The sequence below is a fragment of the Ascidia mentula genome, chromosome 5 (genome assembly GCF_947561715.1).
Source record: "Ascidia mentula chromosome 5, kaAscMent1.1, whole genome shotgun sequence".
Lineage (NCBI taxonomy): Eukaryota > Metazoa > Chordata > Ascidiacea > Phlebobranchia > Ascidiidae > Ascidia > Ascidia mentula.
In genome coordinates, this window is record NC_138570.1 from 17,513,563 (window position 1) to 17,531,887 (window position 18,325).

Genomic DNA, 18,325 nt, shown 5'->3' on the forward strand with positions numbered 1-18,325 from the left:
GATTCACGATGTATCAGCTTTGTTCGGACATTCTTTCATATAACGACACACATTAAGAATATTATTAATCTATTGTTAACAAATGGAAAAGGTTTGAAGTGGGTGAAAATCGAATTGGTTGAACTTGTTCAAAAGGAATGATGTCAACGCAGTCAAGCTGGATCCTTGCTTAGGATAATTTCTGCCCATTTAGTAAGCTATCTTGTACCAAAAATGATCATTACTTACAAACCTCCTCGACGCTTGACATTTTGTTGTAGTTGGAAAATCCAACGGCTTGAGACCCTCCGAGTGTTTAATGCGATTTAAGAGTTAAGTAGCGCAATATATTAATTTTTCATGGGACAATCATAATGGCACTGACGGTAAATCAACTTTACCAAATCTTACCACCTTATAAGAACATAACTTACTGGTTTATAAACATGAGCAGAAAAAAAACAATCTACTAATTCGGCTTTGTTCGCTGATAAGCTTTTTTACCTGCCAAGAAATGACTTGAAACATATCGCTGTCGAATTCTACAACTCGAACCAATAAGGCGTCTGACTCAAAAATTGTTGCTTCTCTATCCTTATCATATTTTTATATCACAGCATTTCCGACGGATGTTGTTGTGGAATGACAAATGGGAATTTTAGCTCAAATGCCATTTCACAGATGAGAAGGAGCCTTTCTGTTTAATCTAACATTTCCTTTTATATCCGGCTCAGCAAAATCCATTTCAAAAGTCCCTGAACACTATTTTCCAATCCGGTAGAACGACGGAGAGGTTAACTTTCCCAACCTCCGACTTTCTCCCTCGTCAGCATGTGAAAAAAGCAGATAATGCAAGTAGCCACGCATCGACGGAGTTGTGTTATTGGAATGCCACAAAAGATCCCTATCAAAGTCCTGTATATGCCACAAGCAATCCCAGGACATAATTACAGGCAGCGGCATCGATTTTTTTCACTAAACTTCATACTCAAATCCATTAAACTTAGGCTATAGAGTTATAAAGAAAAAAATTGGCCCAAACTGCAAAGAGCACCATAGTATAGTCTACTGTAATCCTAGCTGCTGTCTACCGCTATGAGCTGTTACGTTACGCCCCAATGTTAAGAACCAGAGTGAAATTATATTTTACAGCTGAGCAACTTAGGTTGTCAGAGACGAGCTTAAAACGAATTAATAAACTTAGTTACGTGCTTTTTAAAGGGCCTCCATGCGTTATTCGATCTCGGATAAAAAGGCAGAGATTGTTTTTTTCTACCATCCCGAATTGTACTTTTCATTTATGAATTACATGATGTCCACGAAAAGTGTTGGTTTTTGCAACCGAATGCATTCGCTTTCTCCTACACTTGTGTTCACTGAAGCGTGGCGACTTGTTCATGTGTAGAAGTCAATGAAAGGGTACCTCAGTCTATAGAAGACAGTATGCCTTTATAACAGATAATGTCGTAGTCACTTTATATTCTCCAATCACAATCGTCCATTTTTCGGCACAATAGATGGGGGTTTCTTTGTGCCGTGAAACTTTCACTAATTTACTGTAATATGTATAAAAGTTGCGTAAAAACGTAAATATGAGAAATAACTCAAGTTGAAAACTTAAAAAGACTGATTGGCGATGTGTGATGTATTTTCCTGACAAAGTTGACGAATCGTCATTAAACTTGGCGTATGAAGTTTTTTGTGAGATCATGTTGTAACATTTTTAGTTTCTCAAACTCAGGATGTTCACTGGCATAACAGTCAAGCAAGATAAGCCGCATTTTCCCGACCAGATGGACCGAGATCTGAAAAATCAAGCTCCCGATGAGGTTTGAACTCTCGACCTTGGGCTCTGGGTTAGACGCGGTGTATTGTGTTCAAGATCCACTGAACTTGCAAAGCGACCTTTACATTTAAGATTTGCACGGTGTGGTAATAGCATGACAACTTTTGCGTTTATCTTAAAAGTAACGACCACAGTAATAGTTTTGGGTAAACCTGGCGACAGACTTTAAAATGAGACCACAAACTGATATACATTATCTTTATATCTTGTATATACTTGCCTGTGTTGTTGACGCATAAACAGTAATTGAGCTTGTGACGTAATAGAGTCACTTGTAACAGCATTCAACGTTCATTGTCTATGATTCATTCTATTTTTGAGTGGCTACTGTGTGGACGTGTGATACTTAGCATTAAAAATTGACTTGACAATTTACTCGCGACAGTTAGAAAGTCCAACAACACAAGGTAAAAAGTCGTAACAGTGGTGACAGGAGATTCAGAAACAACATGCCAAGCGACGTCAAAGTCAATGTACAATTGTACGTACCTATGTTCTAAAAATCGGAGAAACCCCAAATTACGTCACAATGAAGGTGGGGTCAAGTTATGACGTCACACCAAAAGTTACGTCACTGTGACGTCACTAACCGAAGATATTCAACGACGAAGTTTCTCGTCTACACGCACATGCTCGTATTTCCTGCAGGCATCGCAAGATCGGAAAAAGGCACAACAGCAACGAAGAAATACATTTTTACGCCTCATTGATTTTGTAATAAAACAAACCTCTGAGAAACTTGAAATTGGGTAAGATCAACCACAAGGGTGCGTAAACCAAAAATGTAAGCTGAGGTTAACGCGTTTTAGCGCCGTTGGCGGTAAACAAGTCCCAAAATATACATCCATACGTATCAATGAAGAAGACGTCGTACAAACTTAAAATTTGGTACAGACAACCACAAGGGTGTCTACACCAACATACTAAAAGGTAACACGATACCACTTTATTAACCCTCTCTTGATCAACAACAAACTTTTGTTTGTGACGTAACAATTGCATTTCAAATCGATTTTGATCAGTTTGCGAATATTTTCACCCGATTCAATTTGTTTTCGACGCTTGAAGCGCGCTATGGCAGCAACACTGGCAACATGTGTTTGTTTCTTCACGCGTTCAGAGCAACAACACAGACGGTGCCATATAGATATAATTTGCAAACGGTGTCATATGATATAGGTACCGTCTTTAGCAGATAAGCACTTCATCTGTTTCATTATAATTTAACATTTTACTTTCAAAAACATTATTCACACTAGAATGGACAGATTAAGAACCAAGATTTGTATCAAAAACAATGAACAGGGGTTACTTGAGTCGAAATCGACTTAACAGTAAACGCAAGGGTAAAAAAACCGCGGTTAAATTATTGTTGAAATGAATACCTTGTTTTAGTCGCATTTTACTAGTCTTACCCACTGTTATAAAGTTTAAACATGACCAACATTTGTATCAGAAAGATTGCAAAATATACTGCAACGATCAGACTACTAGGTGGCGCTTCAATTTACTCAGCAATATTTGTTAGTTCTCCATCCTGGCCTGGGTGATTGGCAGCATTGGTCAAGCGCCCGACACGTGTACCAAGTACAAAACCTGACCGGGATTCGTGCCAAAGATAATCTGAGTTCAAACCCTCGTGTGGTCGAAAAAAAGTCCTACATCCTTCAATTATAAATGATCTCAGTCTTCCCAATTATATGCATAATTTTATTCTTACCAAGTGACATATTACATGACACAAAGCAGGCATGATAACATTTTCTCCTGTTAAATAGAAAGCATTTGATATAGAATATGAAGTAACAACATACAGAATAAAACAAAATGTGTCAATTGAATTTTCGAAAACTGCAGGTTACTAGCGGTAGAGTGAGTACGGTCAACTGCGGTAGAGTGAGTACGGTCAACGGCGGTGACGTAACAAAATGCCAACTGGCACCCATTTAGGACGATTATTGCCAAATCTATGCAATACTAAGGAATTCCAAGAACAAAGTATCCGAGAATTAACTTTCCAATTTCATTTTGTATGTTTTAAAATTAGATTGAAAAAACTGAATTGAAATTATAAAATTTCATAAAATAACTAAGGAGTTTGCAGCAAAGAGTGTGAATCAATAGATTTTGCTCATTTAGTCGAATTGAATGCCCATACCAACATAAACAGCACCGAGATTACAGCTATAACAACAACCGACACACACAAAAATTCATTAAGATCTGAATCAAATTTCTCCAGGTCTTCCTCCATGTTTCCTGCAAACAAAATGGAATATTTATTTCAGTGGTTGAATTATTTCCAACCACTTAAATTATAACTACGATGTATAGACAGGAAATTATTTGCTCCACATTTATTTTGAAAATTCAACCGAACAAACAGGGCCTGATTGAAGTACACAATACCAGAGTTTAGAACCGCTTTCTCTACCTTCTATGTCGTTCTCCACAAGCAGTTTCTTTACATAAATGGGTCCAGAAGAAAGTTGCTGATGGTTCCTTTCATCTACGGACCGCTTCTTACTCCCGCTGCAAGTCTACACAAAATTTAAAACTGAAAAGATGACAATAACAAACACAAAGCGTTACAAATCTATTGGAATTATCGAACTAGTGCTGTTTGTGACCTCACACAGGCCATGACAGCGGTTTGGTCACAATAGTTTATATTTTCAAAAAGCCAGCATCCATAAAGCACTAAACAGGATTGATATTAACAATTACTTCAAAGTAACCAAATCATGGGTAACATTGTCGACTGGCCACTAAACCAACCGTACCGTGCAGACATGGCCTGATGCACTCTCTGCACCACGATTATCATGGTGTGAAAGTTGTTAGATCGTAGATCCTATTTGAGGTACATCATCACTTCATTATTAGTGAATCAAGTGAATATTCTCGACCACTGTTTAACCTTGATTACAAACTGACCTTCTCTGGACAAGATCCCGATGAATTTTGACAGATGGTGACGTCACAATGAAGAAAGATCGCTTGTTGGTCGTCTGACACGTTTGTCCACACGAAAGTTTCGAGTTTAAAGCTTGCGTTGTTTGTCTGGTAGTTTCGAATGATCATCTTCCTGTTCGGACCTTCATTTCCGGTAGATGGCGCTGCGCAACTTCATGACAAAATATATTTGGAATGTTAAAAAAGGCGCAAATATTGCTTGAGACAAATAGCAGAAACAATATATATTAATTAAACTTTAGACACTATTAAGATTTACTTATTTTTCATACCCGTTTTCAACGACAGGATAGGACAACGAGTCTGTAAGATTTTCAGTACTTGTAGCCCAACACTGCTCTGCCTACAATTTTTTTTGTAAATTTGATGCAAACTTCAACAAATCAAACATAAGCAAATCTAACCTGGACGATAAAATCTGTTTCCAGTTCTGAAATTTCATTCATTTTAACCACAGCAAAGATATAGTTGGGGACGATTATTGGAGAGCTTTCATCCACTGGCTCACTGAATCCCTCGTCACTGTAGACGTTCAATGAAACATCAAACTCACCAGATACAACATCACCTTCCACTTCTATTACCCTGCAAATATTTACAATTGTGAGCTACATGACACAATACCCACATTTACATAAACACACAATGCACTAACAACATCAAGATCAGCCTGGAAGAGTTTAGAAATATTTCGCCCTGTGTGCATCGTCAGTTCCTTCGTTACAGTAAACATGGGCTGATCCTGTTGTTAAAAGCTAGTGCTTGTGCGCATATTGATGATACGGAAGGTAATACAGTGATCGCTAGGTCAGGATCTGTGGTCTAGGGTTTCAGTCTCAATTTTTCAGTATTTGAAGTCACATAATATTCGGCGTCGCTAATATAAAATTTTTTTTTAATGTTCTGCAAAAATAACTTACTCTATGGCAGGTTGAACAACTTCCGATAACAGATTGTAAGTTGCAGTGAAGTTACAAGTCATACTGATGCTGTGTATAGCGTATCGTTGAACTGGACTGGAAAGATCTATTGCTTTGAGGTTATAAACAATGTATGTAAAGATGAGAAAGTCGCCTTGTTTCTGGAAGGGAAAAAGAAACAAACTCATTGATCTTGCAGGGAATGTGTGTCGTTGATATTTTGTCCATGCTTTTTACTTTGAAAACAAACCTGGTCGAGTTTACATATATTCATTGCGTCTTGTCTGATGATGACCAACCTATCACACTTAATTGACATGTCTCCAATATATGAATTACATTTGTACCTCGTGTATAAATTCACATCGCGTCAGGTTGAAGCGAAATATGGGCAAGGCTTCGTTAGTTTTGCATTCCTCTGGTACGTCATCAAGGTTGGTTTTATGGTTGGAACTAATGTAAAGAATATCACCGCTCTCGTATGTAAGTCTCGCCAGATCGCCAGGATTTTGAATTCTGCATGTAATTTTTTGCAGTAAATCGACTTCCTTGTGTATATCTTTAGATATATTGCATGCGTCGTTCGTTTCAGAACAGGACAGACAATAACATGATGAAAATTTTTGATAAAAGGATAGTGTTTATTGCAATGTAACCCTACTTAATTTAATGTAAACCTCGGGTCAATAACATGCTCTTATGACAACCCGTTGCATTATAACACACTTAATCGACTTCCTCACCTTATCTCAATCTCATTCTTGCAATCGATAGCTGTGTAATATACTTGACCTGGGGATTGAACGGCACAAAGTTTTTCACGATTAAAGAAGTGCAGTGCAATAAACTACAACATATATTACCAATGTCAATTGTGAAACCTCTTTCTAGAACGGTACCATCCGTTGCAAAAGCAAGTCGAACGTTTGTTCCATTTGTCGCAATCACAAATGGGTCTAAACAACCATTTAACTTGCTTGAGGCTCCAGGCTCGTCAGAAGTTATCTAAAACCGATAATAGTCTGTTATTTCATGCTTATATTTTTTTTATATGATGCAAACGAAAACGTTATCTTTTTATTTTTAAGTGTTGTATTCTTTTCACGTACTGGGCGGCTGGTCCTTTGTAAGAATTTTAAAATCCACTGTATCCGGCAATACCTTAAACCCGACCTACATATTTAACAGCTATAACTCTTACAAAAAGGAAGTCGTATCCTTCCTCTATGCAGAAATCAGTTGCGTTGATTATGTAGGTATTTCTCTCATCACCGATTATCTCCCAAATACAGAGAGTGTTATGTTCATAATCGTCTGGATAATTTGGGGTCTGGATTTGTTTCGGAAAAAAGGAAATATTTTGTGGCAGACAGTTTGCTTCAACATCTAAACAAGAAACATACGAAGTATGTAAAAATATACTCGTGAAAACAAACTTTGTGTGACAAACGAATTTTGCATTCTATACAAAAGCACAAAAAGTCAATTATCAGGTTTTGTTGTTCATAAAGTTTGCGGAAGATTGCGACAACGAATTTTTTACCAGTCATGTTTCCTGCATTGATAATGTTTTTTTACAGGTTGCATTCACGGCATCAACTCGAACATTTCACCTTCATAGCAGAAAGGCCACATGACATTAGCAGATAAGAAATTTACTGTATTTGTTTTTATTGCACATAAATTACCACCACATATGTTGTTTTACCCTGCTCTAAGTATTGTGCTTTGTTTGGCTGATTGTTTTTGAAATAAAACCTTTCCCTTTTATCATTCCACATGCACTAGTTCATTTACGGTTTAATACACGTCAATAGAAATTAGTTGCAAACTTCGCACGATGGAAGTTTTAACGAAACAGTTGAATATTTTCATTGCACTTTTATTGCAACAACATTTAAGTTTCCAACTTACAATGACCAAGAATCAAACGGACCTCTTCAGTGGTTTCATTGGTTTTACAATCGTACACAATGGTGCCTGCAGAAGAAACAATTGGCCCAGTTGAACTTCCGTCACCAGTTAATCGTCCAAGCAAGTTTCCATTAACTCCGTCGTAAACCTAAATAATATGCAGTAGCAAACGTTTGAAACGTGTTTCTGATGAGCGTCGGTCGGTTTATTTTTGAAATACGAAAAATCGATTTCGCCTAAAAATGCATCATTAGTTTCCGCATATAAACTGCAATAAAGCACTCGAAGTTACCTGTACACAAATAGGCAAGCAAATAAAATAAAATAAAACTAAAATGGTTTAATATGCAGTAGTATTTAAAAATTTAAAACACAAAAATTTCTTCAATACGCCGTGTCGGTCTCAGGTCTATCACTGTAGTAATTGCTGGTACACTGTTTTGTACAGACTGACTTATAAAAAACTTCGCTTGCCAAATTTTTTTATGTATAAATTGCACGAACAGGTGATCACAGTTGGTCACTTTGTTCCCAATGCCATCATGGTGCGTGTAGTGCCAAAGTTTTTTCGCCGCTGCCGTATTTCACTTTGACACGCCGTTTGTAGCTCCTGATGAAGCGAGATTAGGCCAGCGGAAACCCGTGCAAATAAAGTTTTTTAGAAGTCAGTTTGTCCAAAACAGAGCACCAACAATTAATAAACACAAAAAAGGGAGAAACTTCTACATCATATTTTGACAAAAAAAACGCTACGATTTTTAGTTGGTTGAAAAGTGAAATATTGTTTTGAAAACAAGTTTGGAAAACACGCTTACCTAATAATTTTTTCTGTGGCTGCAATGCCATCGTACAATGTACCAAAGCAAAAACATTGAAACTTACATCGCAATAATCAGTTTCTTCCAAGCGTCCCCTCCTTATCAATGTGAAAGCTGGGTGAGTCGTAGGGGTGGTGTAACCTAATGTGAAGTTCGAACAGTTGTCATATATCGTTTCGTATATGCTGTCAGCATCATTCAAAATAAAACCCGAATCGCAGGGAACGGATGAACCTGTAAACATTCAATGTTTTATTCAGGGTCTGTAGAAATAAATTTCAGTTTACTTACATTTCCCCAAAACCAACATAAAGATAGCCGAAAGTACGTTAAGATGCATCCTTTAATATTTGACTCGCTTACAACAAGGTAACACTATAAAACACTACCAGTTACCCTCGTACACTGTAAACACAATCTAGCTGAATACAATTGGATTGTTTAATGCGGTTCGTGCGGGATGGAAGATATGTTTCCTGATTAGCAATATCCCGTCATACAAGAACAAAACCAAGCTCACAACAAGACAACACTATAAAAACACTACCAGTTACCCTCGTATACTGTAAACACAATCTAGCTGAATACAATTGGATTGTTTAATGCGGTTCGTGCGGGATGGGAAGATATGTTTCCTGATGAGCAATATCCCGTCATACAAGAACACATCCAAGCTCACAACAAGACAACACTATAAAAACACTACCAGTTACCCTCGTATACTGTAAATACAATCTAGCTGAATACAATTGGATTGTTTAATGCGGTTCGTGCGGGATGGGAAGATATGTTTCCTGATGAGCAATATCCCGTCATACAAGAACACATCCAAGCTCACAAGAAGACAACACTATAAAAACACTACCAGTTACCCTCGTACACTGTAAACACAATCTAGCTGAATACAATTGGATTGTTTAATGCGGTTCGTGCGGGATGGGAAGATATGTTTCCTGATGAGCAATATCCCGTCATACAAGAACACATCCAAGCTCACAAGAAGACAACACTATAAAAACACTACCAGTTACCCTCGTATACTGTAAATACAATCTAGCTGAATACAATTGGATTGTTTAATGCGGTTCGTGCGGGATGGGAAGATATGTTTCCTGATGAGCAATATCCCGTCATACAAGAACACATCCAAGCTCACAAGAAGACAACACTATAAAAACACTACCAGTTACCCTCGTATACTGTAAACACAATCTAGCTGAATACAATTGGATTGTTTAATGCGGTTCGTAAGGGATGGGAAGATATGTTTCCTGATGAGCAATATCCCGTCATACAAGAACACATCCAAGCTCACAAGAAGACAACACTATAAAAACACTACCAGTTACCCTCGTATACTGTAAATACAATCTAGCTGAATACAATTGGATTGTTTAATGCGGTTCGTGCGGGATGGGAAGATATGTTTCCTGATGAGCAATATCCCGTCATACAAGAACACATCCAAGCTCACAAGAAGACAACACTATAAAAACACTACCAGTTACCCTCGTATACTGTAAACACAATCTAGCTGAATACAATTGGATTGTTTAATGTGGTTCGTGCGGGATGGGAAGATATGTTTCTGATGAGCAATATCCCGTCATACAAGAACACATCCAAGCTCACAGCAAGGTAACACTATAAAACACTACCAGTTACCCTCGTATACTGTAAACACAATCTAGCTGAATACAATTGGATTGTTTAATGCGGTTCGTAAGGGATGGGAAGATATGTTTCTGATGAGCAATATCCCGTCATACAAGAACACATCCAAGCTCACAACAAGACAACGCTATAAAAACACTACCAGTTACCCTCGTACACAGTAAACACAATCTAGCTGAATACAATTGGATTGTTTAATGCGGTTCGTGCGGGATGGAAGATATGTTTCCTGATGAGCAATATCCCGTCATACAAGAACAAAACCAAGCTCACAACAAGACAACACTATAAAAACACTACCAGTTACCCTCGTATACTGTAAACACAATCTAGCTGAATACAATTGGATTGTTTAATGCGGTTCGTGCGGGATGGGAAGATATGTTTCCTGATGAGCAATATCCCGTCATACAAGAACACATCCAAGCTCACAACAAGACAACGCTATAAAAACACTACCAGTTACCCTCGTACACAGTAAACACAATCTAGCTGAATACAATTGGATTGTTTAATGCGGTTCGTGCGGGATGGAAGATATGTTTCCTGATGAACAATATCCCGTCATACAAGAACAAATCCAAGCTCACAGCAAGACAACACTATAAAAACACTACCAGTTACCCTCGTATACTGTAAACACAATCTAGCTGAATACAATTGGATTGTTTAATGCGGTTCGTAAGGGATGGGAAGATATGTTTCCTGATGAGCAATATCCCGTCATACGAGAACACATCCAAGCTCACAAGAAGACAACACTATAAAAACACTACCAGTTACCCTCGTATACTGTAAACACAATCTAGCTGAATACAATTGGATTGTTTAATGCGGTTCGTGCGGGATGGGAAGATATGTTTCCTGATTAGCAATATCCCGTCATACAAGAACACATCCAAGCTCACAAGAAGACAACACTATAAAAACACTACCAGTTACCCTCGTATACTGTAAACACAATCTAGCTGAATACAATTGGATTGTTTAATGCGGTTCGTGCGGGATGGGAAGATATGTTTCCTGATGAGCAATATCCCGTCATACAAGAACACATCCAAGCTCACAAGAAGACAACACTATAAAAACACTACCAGTTACCCTCGTATACTGTAAACACAATCTAGCTGAATACAATTGGATTGTTTAATGCGGTTCGTGCGGGATGGGAAGATATGTTTCCTGATGAGCAATATCCCGTCATACAAGAACACATCCAAGCTCACAAGAAGACAACACTATAAAAGCACTACCAGTTACCCTCGTATACTGTAAACACAATCTAGCTGAATACAATTGGATTGTTTAATGCGGTTCGTGCGGGATGGGAAGATATGTTTCCTGATGAGCAATATCCCGTCATACAAGAACACATCCAAGCTCACAAGAAGACAACACTATAAAAACACTACCAGTTACCCTCGTATACTGTAAACACAATCTAGCTGAATACAATTGGATTGTTTAATGCGGTTCGTGCGGGATGGGAAGATATGTTTCCTGATGAGCAATATCCCGTCATACAAGAACACATCCAAGCTCACAAGAAGACAACACTATAAAAACACTACCAGTTACCCTCGTATACTGTAAACACAATCTAGCTGAATACAATTGGATTGTTTAATGCGGTTCGTGCGGGATGGGAAGATATGTTTCCTGATGAGCAATATCCCGTCATACAAGAACACATCCAAGCTCACAAGAAGACAACACTATAAAAACACTACCAGTTACCCTCGTATACTGTAAACACAATCTAGCTGAATACAATTGGATTGTTTAATGCGGTTCGTGCGGGATGGGAAGATATGTTTCCTGATGAGCAATATCCCGTCATACAAGAACACATCCAAGCTCACAAGAAGACAACACTATAAAAACACTACCAGTTACCCTCGTACACTGTAAACACAATCTAGCTGAATAAAATTGGATTGTTTAATGCGGTTCGTGCGGGATGGAAGATATGTTTCCTGATGAGCAATATCCCGTCATACAAGAACTCATCCAAGCTCACAACAAGGCAACACTATAAAACACTACCAGTTACCCTCGTACACTGTAAACACAATCTAGCTGAACACAATTGGATTGTTTAATGCGGCCCGTTCTGTGTCTTTTTATTAAATATGATAAAAATGGTTGCAAGTATAAAGTGTGCGGTTAATGGGTAATGCCAAGGCAATTTGCTGGAAAATATATCTTCTACGTCTGTACTTGTTGGTTGGTATGCACGGCCAATTCCTCGTGTACACGCTTTTAAAAGAAACTACTGCAGTCGAAGCTTATATGGGCTGCGGTTTGCTGATGAATTGTCGCTGTCGAAACTCGTTCGTATGTTTTTCCATTTAGTCGCTGACGTCATAAGACCAAGTCACTGTAGATGCATGACGTCACACATACCGCACGGCTGTTGCTTCAACAGCCGTATGTTTGGTTAAGTTAATATTCTTATTTTTTTGTCATTTAACATAATGTTTGTAGTTAGAATGTTCCGGTGTCGAATGTGCTGCCGAGGACAAACCGAGCCCTGATGATCAAGTGAATAAATGGGTGGAGCAAACATCCGAGGCTGCTCACTGTAGGGTCGAGTTTGAAGCTTGTTTCATGACAAGCACGGAATTGTCAGGAGTGTGGCGGTGACTACGATGGCTGGGGTTGTACGACGATCAATAGCCAAACTTTGCGTGATTGTGCGCGCAGACGGAGAAACCAAACGAGCGAACGGAGATGAAAACGACGGAGAAGGACTCTAAAAAACGCACGCGTCGCTCGAATCTTTTGTGAATGTAAGCAAACTCGCATCTTATGATCCTCAGATTCTGCAGGGGAGCATGTGAATTCTCGCCGCCATTTTTGGTTACGGTTGCTGGCCTTACCTACGTAATAATGCGTATGTACGTCACTGCCTTTGTGTGTCATTACAGTGCCATTGTCTTGGTCTGGTGGCGGGCTTTCTTTTCGTTAGTTGAGTTGTTGTGTTTAATTGTGGTGCATGTGTTCTGTTTAATCTGCTGTTTTTGTAGATTCTTTTTGAATAGGGATGCGGTTAAGTCCCCATATCAGTAATAAATCCCCAAATTCAAGTTTTGAAGGCCATCAACATTAATACCCATACTGAGTGATTTGCTTGTTTGCCCACCACAATTCCTGTGGTCGGTGACCCATGAAGATCTACTGGTACTATTTAAAGAGAAAAAAAATTGATTGCAGCTGCATCGGACAAGACACAGCAAGGATCTGAGGAGCCTCCAGGAGGATCTTATGTCCTATAGGATAGCAAAAACAGTCCCAGGGGGCAACTAAAGCAACTTTCCTGTGACAATTTTTTTTGCCATTGCGTAGAAAAGGGTTGGGGCCAACATTAAATTGCAAATTGGATGAGGTTTTTGTGATTCATTTTTCGCAAAACCATCTTAAAGTTTTTGCAGCCCATTTAGCTAAGTAATGTCTGACCGGGGGGCGAAATGACCCCTAGGGGGTGCTTTAAGCAACTATCTTGCAACTAATTTTGACCTTACTGCGTAGGCAAGAGGCGGGCCTAACATAAAATCACAAATTAAGGTATACTTCTGTGATTCAATTTTGAGCTACATCCCCTTGAACAGTTTGATGGTTTTTCAACTAAACTTTTCACAGCACCCTTCACCAAACGTCTGACTGACTGAGAAGAGCAAAAAATGCACTAAAACTGCACCAAACACGCTGAAAAACGCCCTGGCTACACCACGTGACTTCCTGCTCATTCAACCCGAAAATTTACCCCATTGCATCACCGGTTGCCTTATGACGAAACTGAGACTCTCTATGACGCAGGATTACAAGACGGGCAATCCCCGCGGGCAAAACTATTTTAATAGAATTACTGATATGCGGTCTTAACATAATTAACGCTCATTTGAATGGACAAAGAAGTTAAGGCTTGCCTTACGTCACAGTTCGGTAAGCTTGCTTGTTAGTTGTGTGGCGCTGTGTTGTAAGTCGTGTCATGTACAAATCTTGTGTTACAGTAAACCGCGTTATTTTGCGTGACGCGCGTCTTTTGACTTGACAATAAACTGTACGAGCACTGGCAGTTTGGCCAGCGCCGCCCAAGTGTATCTGTATGTCAACACATAGAAAGATCAGTCATACCACTGAGTCGAGTCGAAATTAACAGTAAACGTCAGAATAAAAAAGTCGCGGTTAACCTATTGTTAAAACGAATACCTTGTTTCAAGTTTGAATTTCAAGTTTGTGTGACGTCTCCTTCATTTCTACGTATGGATGTATATTTTGGGACTTGTTTACCGCCAACGGCGCTAAAGCGCGTTAACCTCAGCTTACATTTTTTTCATATATTGGTTTACGCACCCTTGTGGTTGATCGTACCCAATTTCAAGTTTCTCAGAGGTTTGTTTTATTACATAATCAATGAGGCGTAAAATTGTATTTCTTCGTTGCTGTTGTGCCTTTTTACGATCTTGCGATGCCTGCAGGAGATCCGCGTGTGTGCGTGTAGGCGAGAAACTTAGTCGTTGCATATCTTCATTTAGTGACGTTACAGTGACGTAATTTTTGGCGTGACGTCTTAACTTGACCCCACCTTCATTGTAACGTAATTTGGGGTTTCCACAATTTTTAGAACATAGGTACGTACAGTTGTGCACTAGACCCAATGCTATTATGCAGCAGATGGCAAAGCAACAAGAATTGATGTTGAAGCTTCTGGAGGTAACGTGCAACCCGTGCAAGAGAGAACTGCACCCAAATTTATACAATTTGATAAAACAAAAAAGAAGTGGGAGCAGTATTTGCTACGTTTTAACCCGTATTTCACTGTATATGACATGTCAAGGGCAGAAAAGCAGACATATGCGGATACCGACAGACCGCTATTTTTGCAGCAAATTTTTTTAATTTTTAATTGGTCGGGTTACAATCCCTAAGATTCACATCCATTTCAAGGCGTTCCTAATTATTATATTTACTGATTTTACTTTTACTGTTTTAAAAGTATGTATAGCTGTACTTATAAAACTGATCGAAGATTAATGGGCACTGATGCGTTATTTTTTTTCATGCAACTTACATGAAGATATTTGTGTCATTATGTTAACGCTTATTTTGCGAATCTAAAAAGCACTGAATAAAGTAAGGCTTGCATGATGTCGGATTTTTTCTGTCTTAGCTTTCCAACCAGAACACAAAGTCTACAGTACAATGCACATACCCAAAACTGGATGGTTAGATCAACGTTCCTAGATGGTTAGCTCAACGTGTCGATTTACCCGTTGTCGGGGTAAGTCCCCGCTTGGTGACCGTGGGGTACGACTGCGTCTCGGCCTCGCACCTAACGGATCCGACTGAGTCTCGTTGGCAACTCGGCCTCGTAGGCAACTTGCCTTCTCTATCTCAAGGTTACTGCTGGAGTTAAATAACTCCTTTACACAAGTCTGTGCGTCTTCTAAATAGTCTAACTCCCGACTAAACACATACATCCACCAAGCTTCAAGCCAGTCCAAAGTTGTTCATAAATCCATTTATTGATATAATCCAACGAATAAATCCAAGTACAGTACAGTACAATTGGGGCTCCTATACAGTGTACTAAAGCAGAACCAACAGCCTAGACCCTTACACAGCAACAGTTAAAACACACTAATTTGGCAGGCGCTAGTTACTCTGCTTATATAGTCTGCGGTTGGCCACACGTATTGATGCCTTATTTGGAGTTGTTGCGCAACTTGAATGCAACTTGAAGGTGGCCGATTTGGTCGATTACGTCAGTTATTTATATAGCTTAATTAACTAAGTGCCCTAATAGGTTATTTATGTTTAGGTAGACTTTGTTTTTAGAATAACTAAAAGTAGTTGTGTTTATTTTAGCTTTATTTATCATTTGCGAAAGAAGTACTTGTGTTTAAATTACCCTTATTTATTATTTGCTAAAGAAATGCCTGTAATTATTTTAACTTGATTTACCTAGTTAGTTTGGTTGCCTAAGTTACCTATATGACTTCATTGCTCAAATTACATGGTTTATAACACATATATAATGTGGCTGCTTCTACCGGCTACAATTTTTTCACCTGCCACCAGCTCGGTAGGTTTTTCCTATTAAATTGTCCGGTCAGGAATTGACCTAAACCGGAAATGAGTTCTTCTTTTTTCCCCATGTCGTTTTATTGGACATCACAACTTGGACATGCGTTGAACGCGTGATTACAATGACTTTGGTTTTAACTCTCGGTCATAAGATAGTTATACGCCTTGGGCCTTTTTTAGTATATACATGTGTTGTGCGGCGACAAACGTGTACTGTATGGTTAGCTCAACGTTCCTGGATGGTTAGCTCAACGTGTACTGGATGGTTAGCTCAACGTTCCTGGATGGTTAGCTCAACGTGTACTGGATGGTTAGCTCAACGTTCCTGGATGGTTAGCTCAACGTGTACTGGATGGTTAGCTCAACGTTCCTGGATGGTTAGCTCAACGTATACTGGATGGTTAGCTCAACGTGTACTGGATGGTTAGCTCAACGTTCCTGGATGGTTAGCTCAACGTGTACTGGATGGTTAGCTCAACGTGTACTGGATGGTTAGCTCAACGTTCCTGGATGGTTAGCTCAACGTGTACTGGATGGTTAGCTCAACGTGTACTGGATGGTTAGCTTAACGTTCCTGGATGGTTAGCTCAACGTGTACTGGATGGTTAGCTCAACATTCCTGGATGGTTAGCTCAACGTGTACTGTATGGTTAGCTTAACGTTCCTGAATGGTTAGCTCAACGTGTACTGGTTGGTTAGCTCAACATTACTGGATGGTTAGCTCAACGTGTACTGGATGGTTAGCTTAACATATACTGGATGGTTAACTGAACGTGTACTGGATGGTTAGCTCAACGTGTACTGGATGGTTAGCTTAACATGTACTGGATGGTTAACTGAACGTGTAAACGCTCTTTGTGAAAAAAACGTTGGTATTTAAAATTTCGTTTAGCGTACGTTGTGTTTGCTTGTTTTTTTACCTCGTATGGAACTTACATTTAAAGCCTAATATCACAACTGTTGTGATAATTACGCGTATTTCTATCAACATACTGATTACCAGGAGTGTAGTGTTAATTGTATGAGGATCGTAGCGCTACAGCATGAAAAAGACAAATTGTGCGAATAAAGAATGGGCGTCAAAAGCTAATAACCGAGCAATCCGGCAGCATTGTAGCTTTTCAAAACCCCGCGTATCCTATGTTTTGTACTAAATCAATTGCGATACAAATAGCTCTTAATGTTTATTGTCACTGTTAAACGAAATCCAACCTTTGGTTGGGCACAACTGACGTAGATCAGTTGCAGGGTTTAAATATGAAGTGTTAGATTTGCTTTTTTGTGTATGCGACATCAGATAACAATTTGTTTGAGTTGTCATAATGTAACTTTCCAGAGACGGTTGGGCGAGTTTCGCAGCGTTTGGAATGGCGGAACGTATACGATAAATTGCAAAAAAACTTAAGGACGACACACAAAAGTGTCCAATTAAGGACGCTAAACAGCACAATCGCGCTTGACGTTTTCCTACACGCGAGCGAAAGCGACCCGATATATATTCTCCGCTGTAGAACTAAATTGTGCGGGAGGAATGATATATATCGTCTTTATATCTTGTACATAACTGCCTGTGTTGTTGACGCATAAACAGTAATTGAGCTTGTGACGTAATAGAGTCACTTGTAACAGCAGTCCACGTTCATTGTCTATGATTCCAGTGTTGCCAATTGGGCGTGTTGTCTTTTGTGTTTGCGCTTTTTTGTTGCACCTTGCGCTTTGGGCGTGTTATATAGAAATTTAAAACTTTGATTATTAGCTCATTATTTATGTGACAAAACGCTGTTTCAGCCGTATTCAAAATACTGCAAACTGACCACACCACGAAATATGACGTCATAATTATATTGCAAAGACGACTGTGATCAAAATAATGTGTGTTACAGGTGTTGCGTCTTGCTCACGGGCTTAGTTTACGGTTTAAGTGTTCAACCATAAGCATAAAATGACCATTGGTGTACGTAACTGATATGTGTAAACTTCATTAACATTGAGCGCATTTGGGCGTGTTGAAACAAAAAATTAGGCGCTTTTGGTAAAAAAAATCTGGCAATACTGTACGATTCATTCCATGTTTGAGTGGCTAATGTATGGACGGGTGACACTTGGCA

The 18,325-nt window shown here is 39.0% G+C and overlaps 1 protein-coding gene across 1 annotated transcript; it reads right to left on the reverse strand.

Moving 5' to 3' along the window:
* Nucleotides 1-3,719: 3,719 nt before the first annotated feature.
* Nucleotides 3,720-8,876, reverse strand: LOC145903506 (scavenger receptor cysteine-rich domain-containing protein DMBT1-like). The gene is made up of 13 exons (XM_082991591.1): nt 8,745-8,876; nt 8,518-8,687; nt 7,636-7,783; nt 6,923-7,107; nt 6,585-6,726; nt 6,465-6,513; nt 6,069-6,237; nt 5,722-5,882; nt 5,206-5,386; nt 5,074-5,144; nt 4,763-4,952; nt 4,260-4,365; nt 3,720-4,084 (listed from the first exon to the last, which is right to left on the reverse strand). The coding sequence occupies exons 1-13, from the start codon at nt 8,791-8,793 to the stop codon at nt 3,957-3,959; spliced, it is 1,749 nt and encodes a 582-aa protein (XP_082847717.1). The 5' UTR covers nt 8,794-8,876; the 3' UTR covers nt 3,720-3,956.
* Between the last annotated feature and the right edge of the window lie 9,449 nt (nt 8,877-18,325).

Excerpts from the sequence above, each read along its gene's own strand:
- LOC145903506 (XM_082991591.1), bottom strand. The coding sequence starts at position 8,793 with ATGCATCTTAACGTACTTTCGGCTATCTTTATGTTGGTTTTGGGGAAA. Across the intron at positions 7,108-7,635 it reads CCGTTTGATTCTTGGTCATT|ATGTTGAAGCAAACTGTCTG; the intron begins GTAAGTTGGAAA and ends TTTCTTGTTTAG. Across the intron at positions 4,953-5,073 it reads TATCCTGTCGTTGAAAACGG|TTGCGCAGCGCCATCTACCG; the intron begins GTATGAAAAATA and ends TTTGTCATGAAG.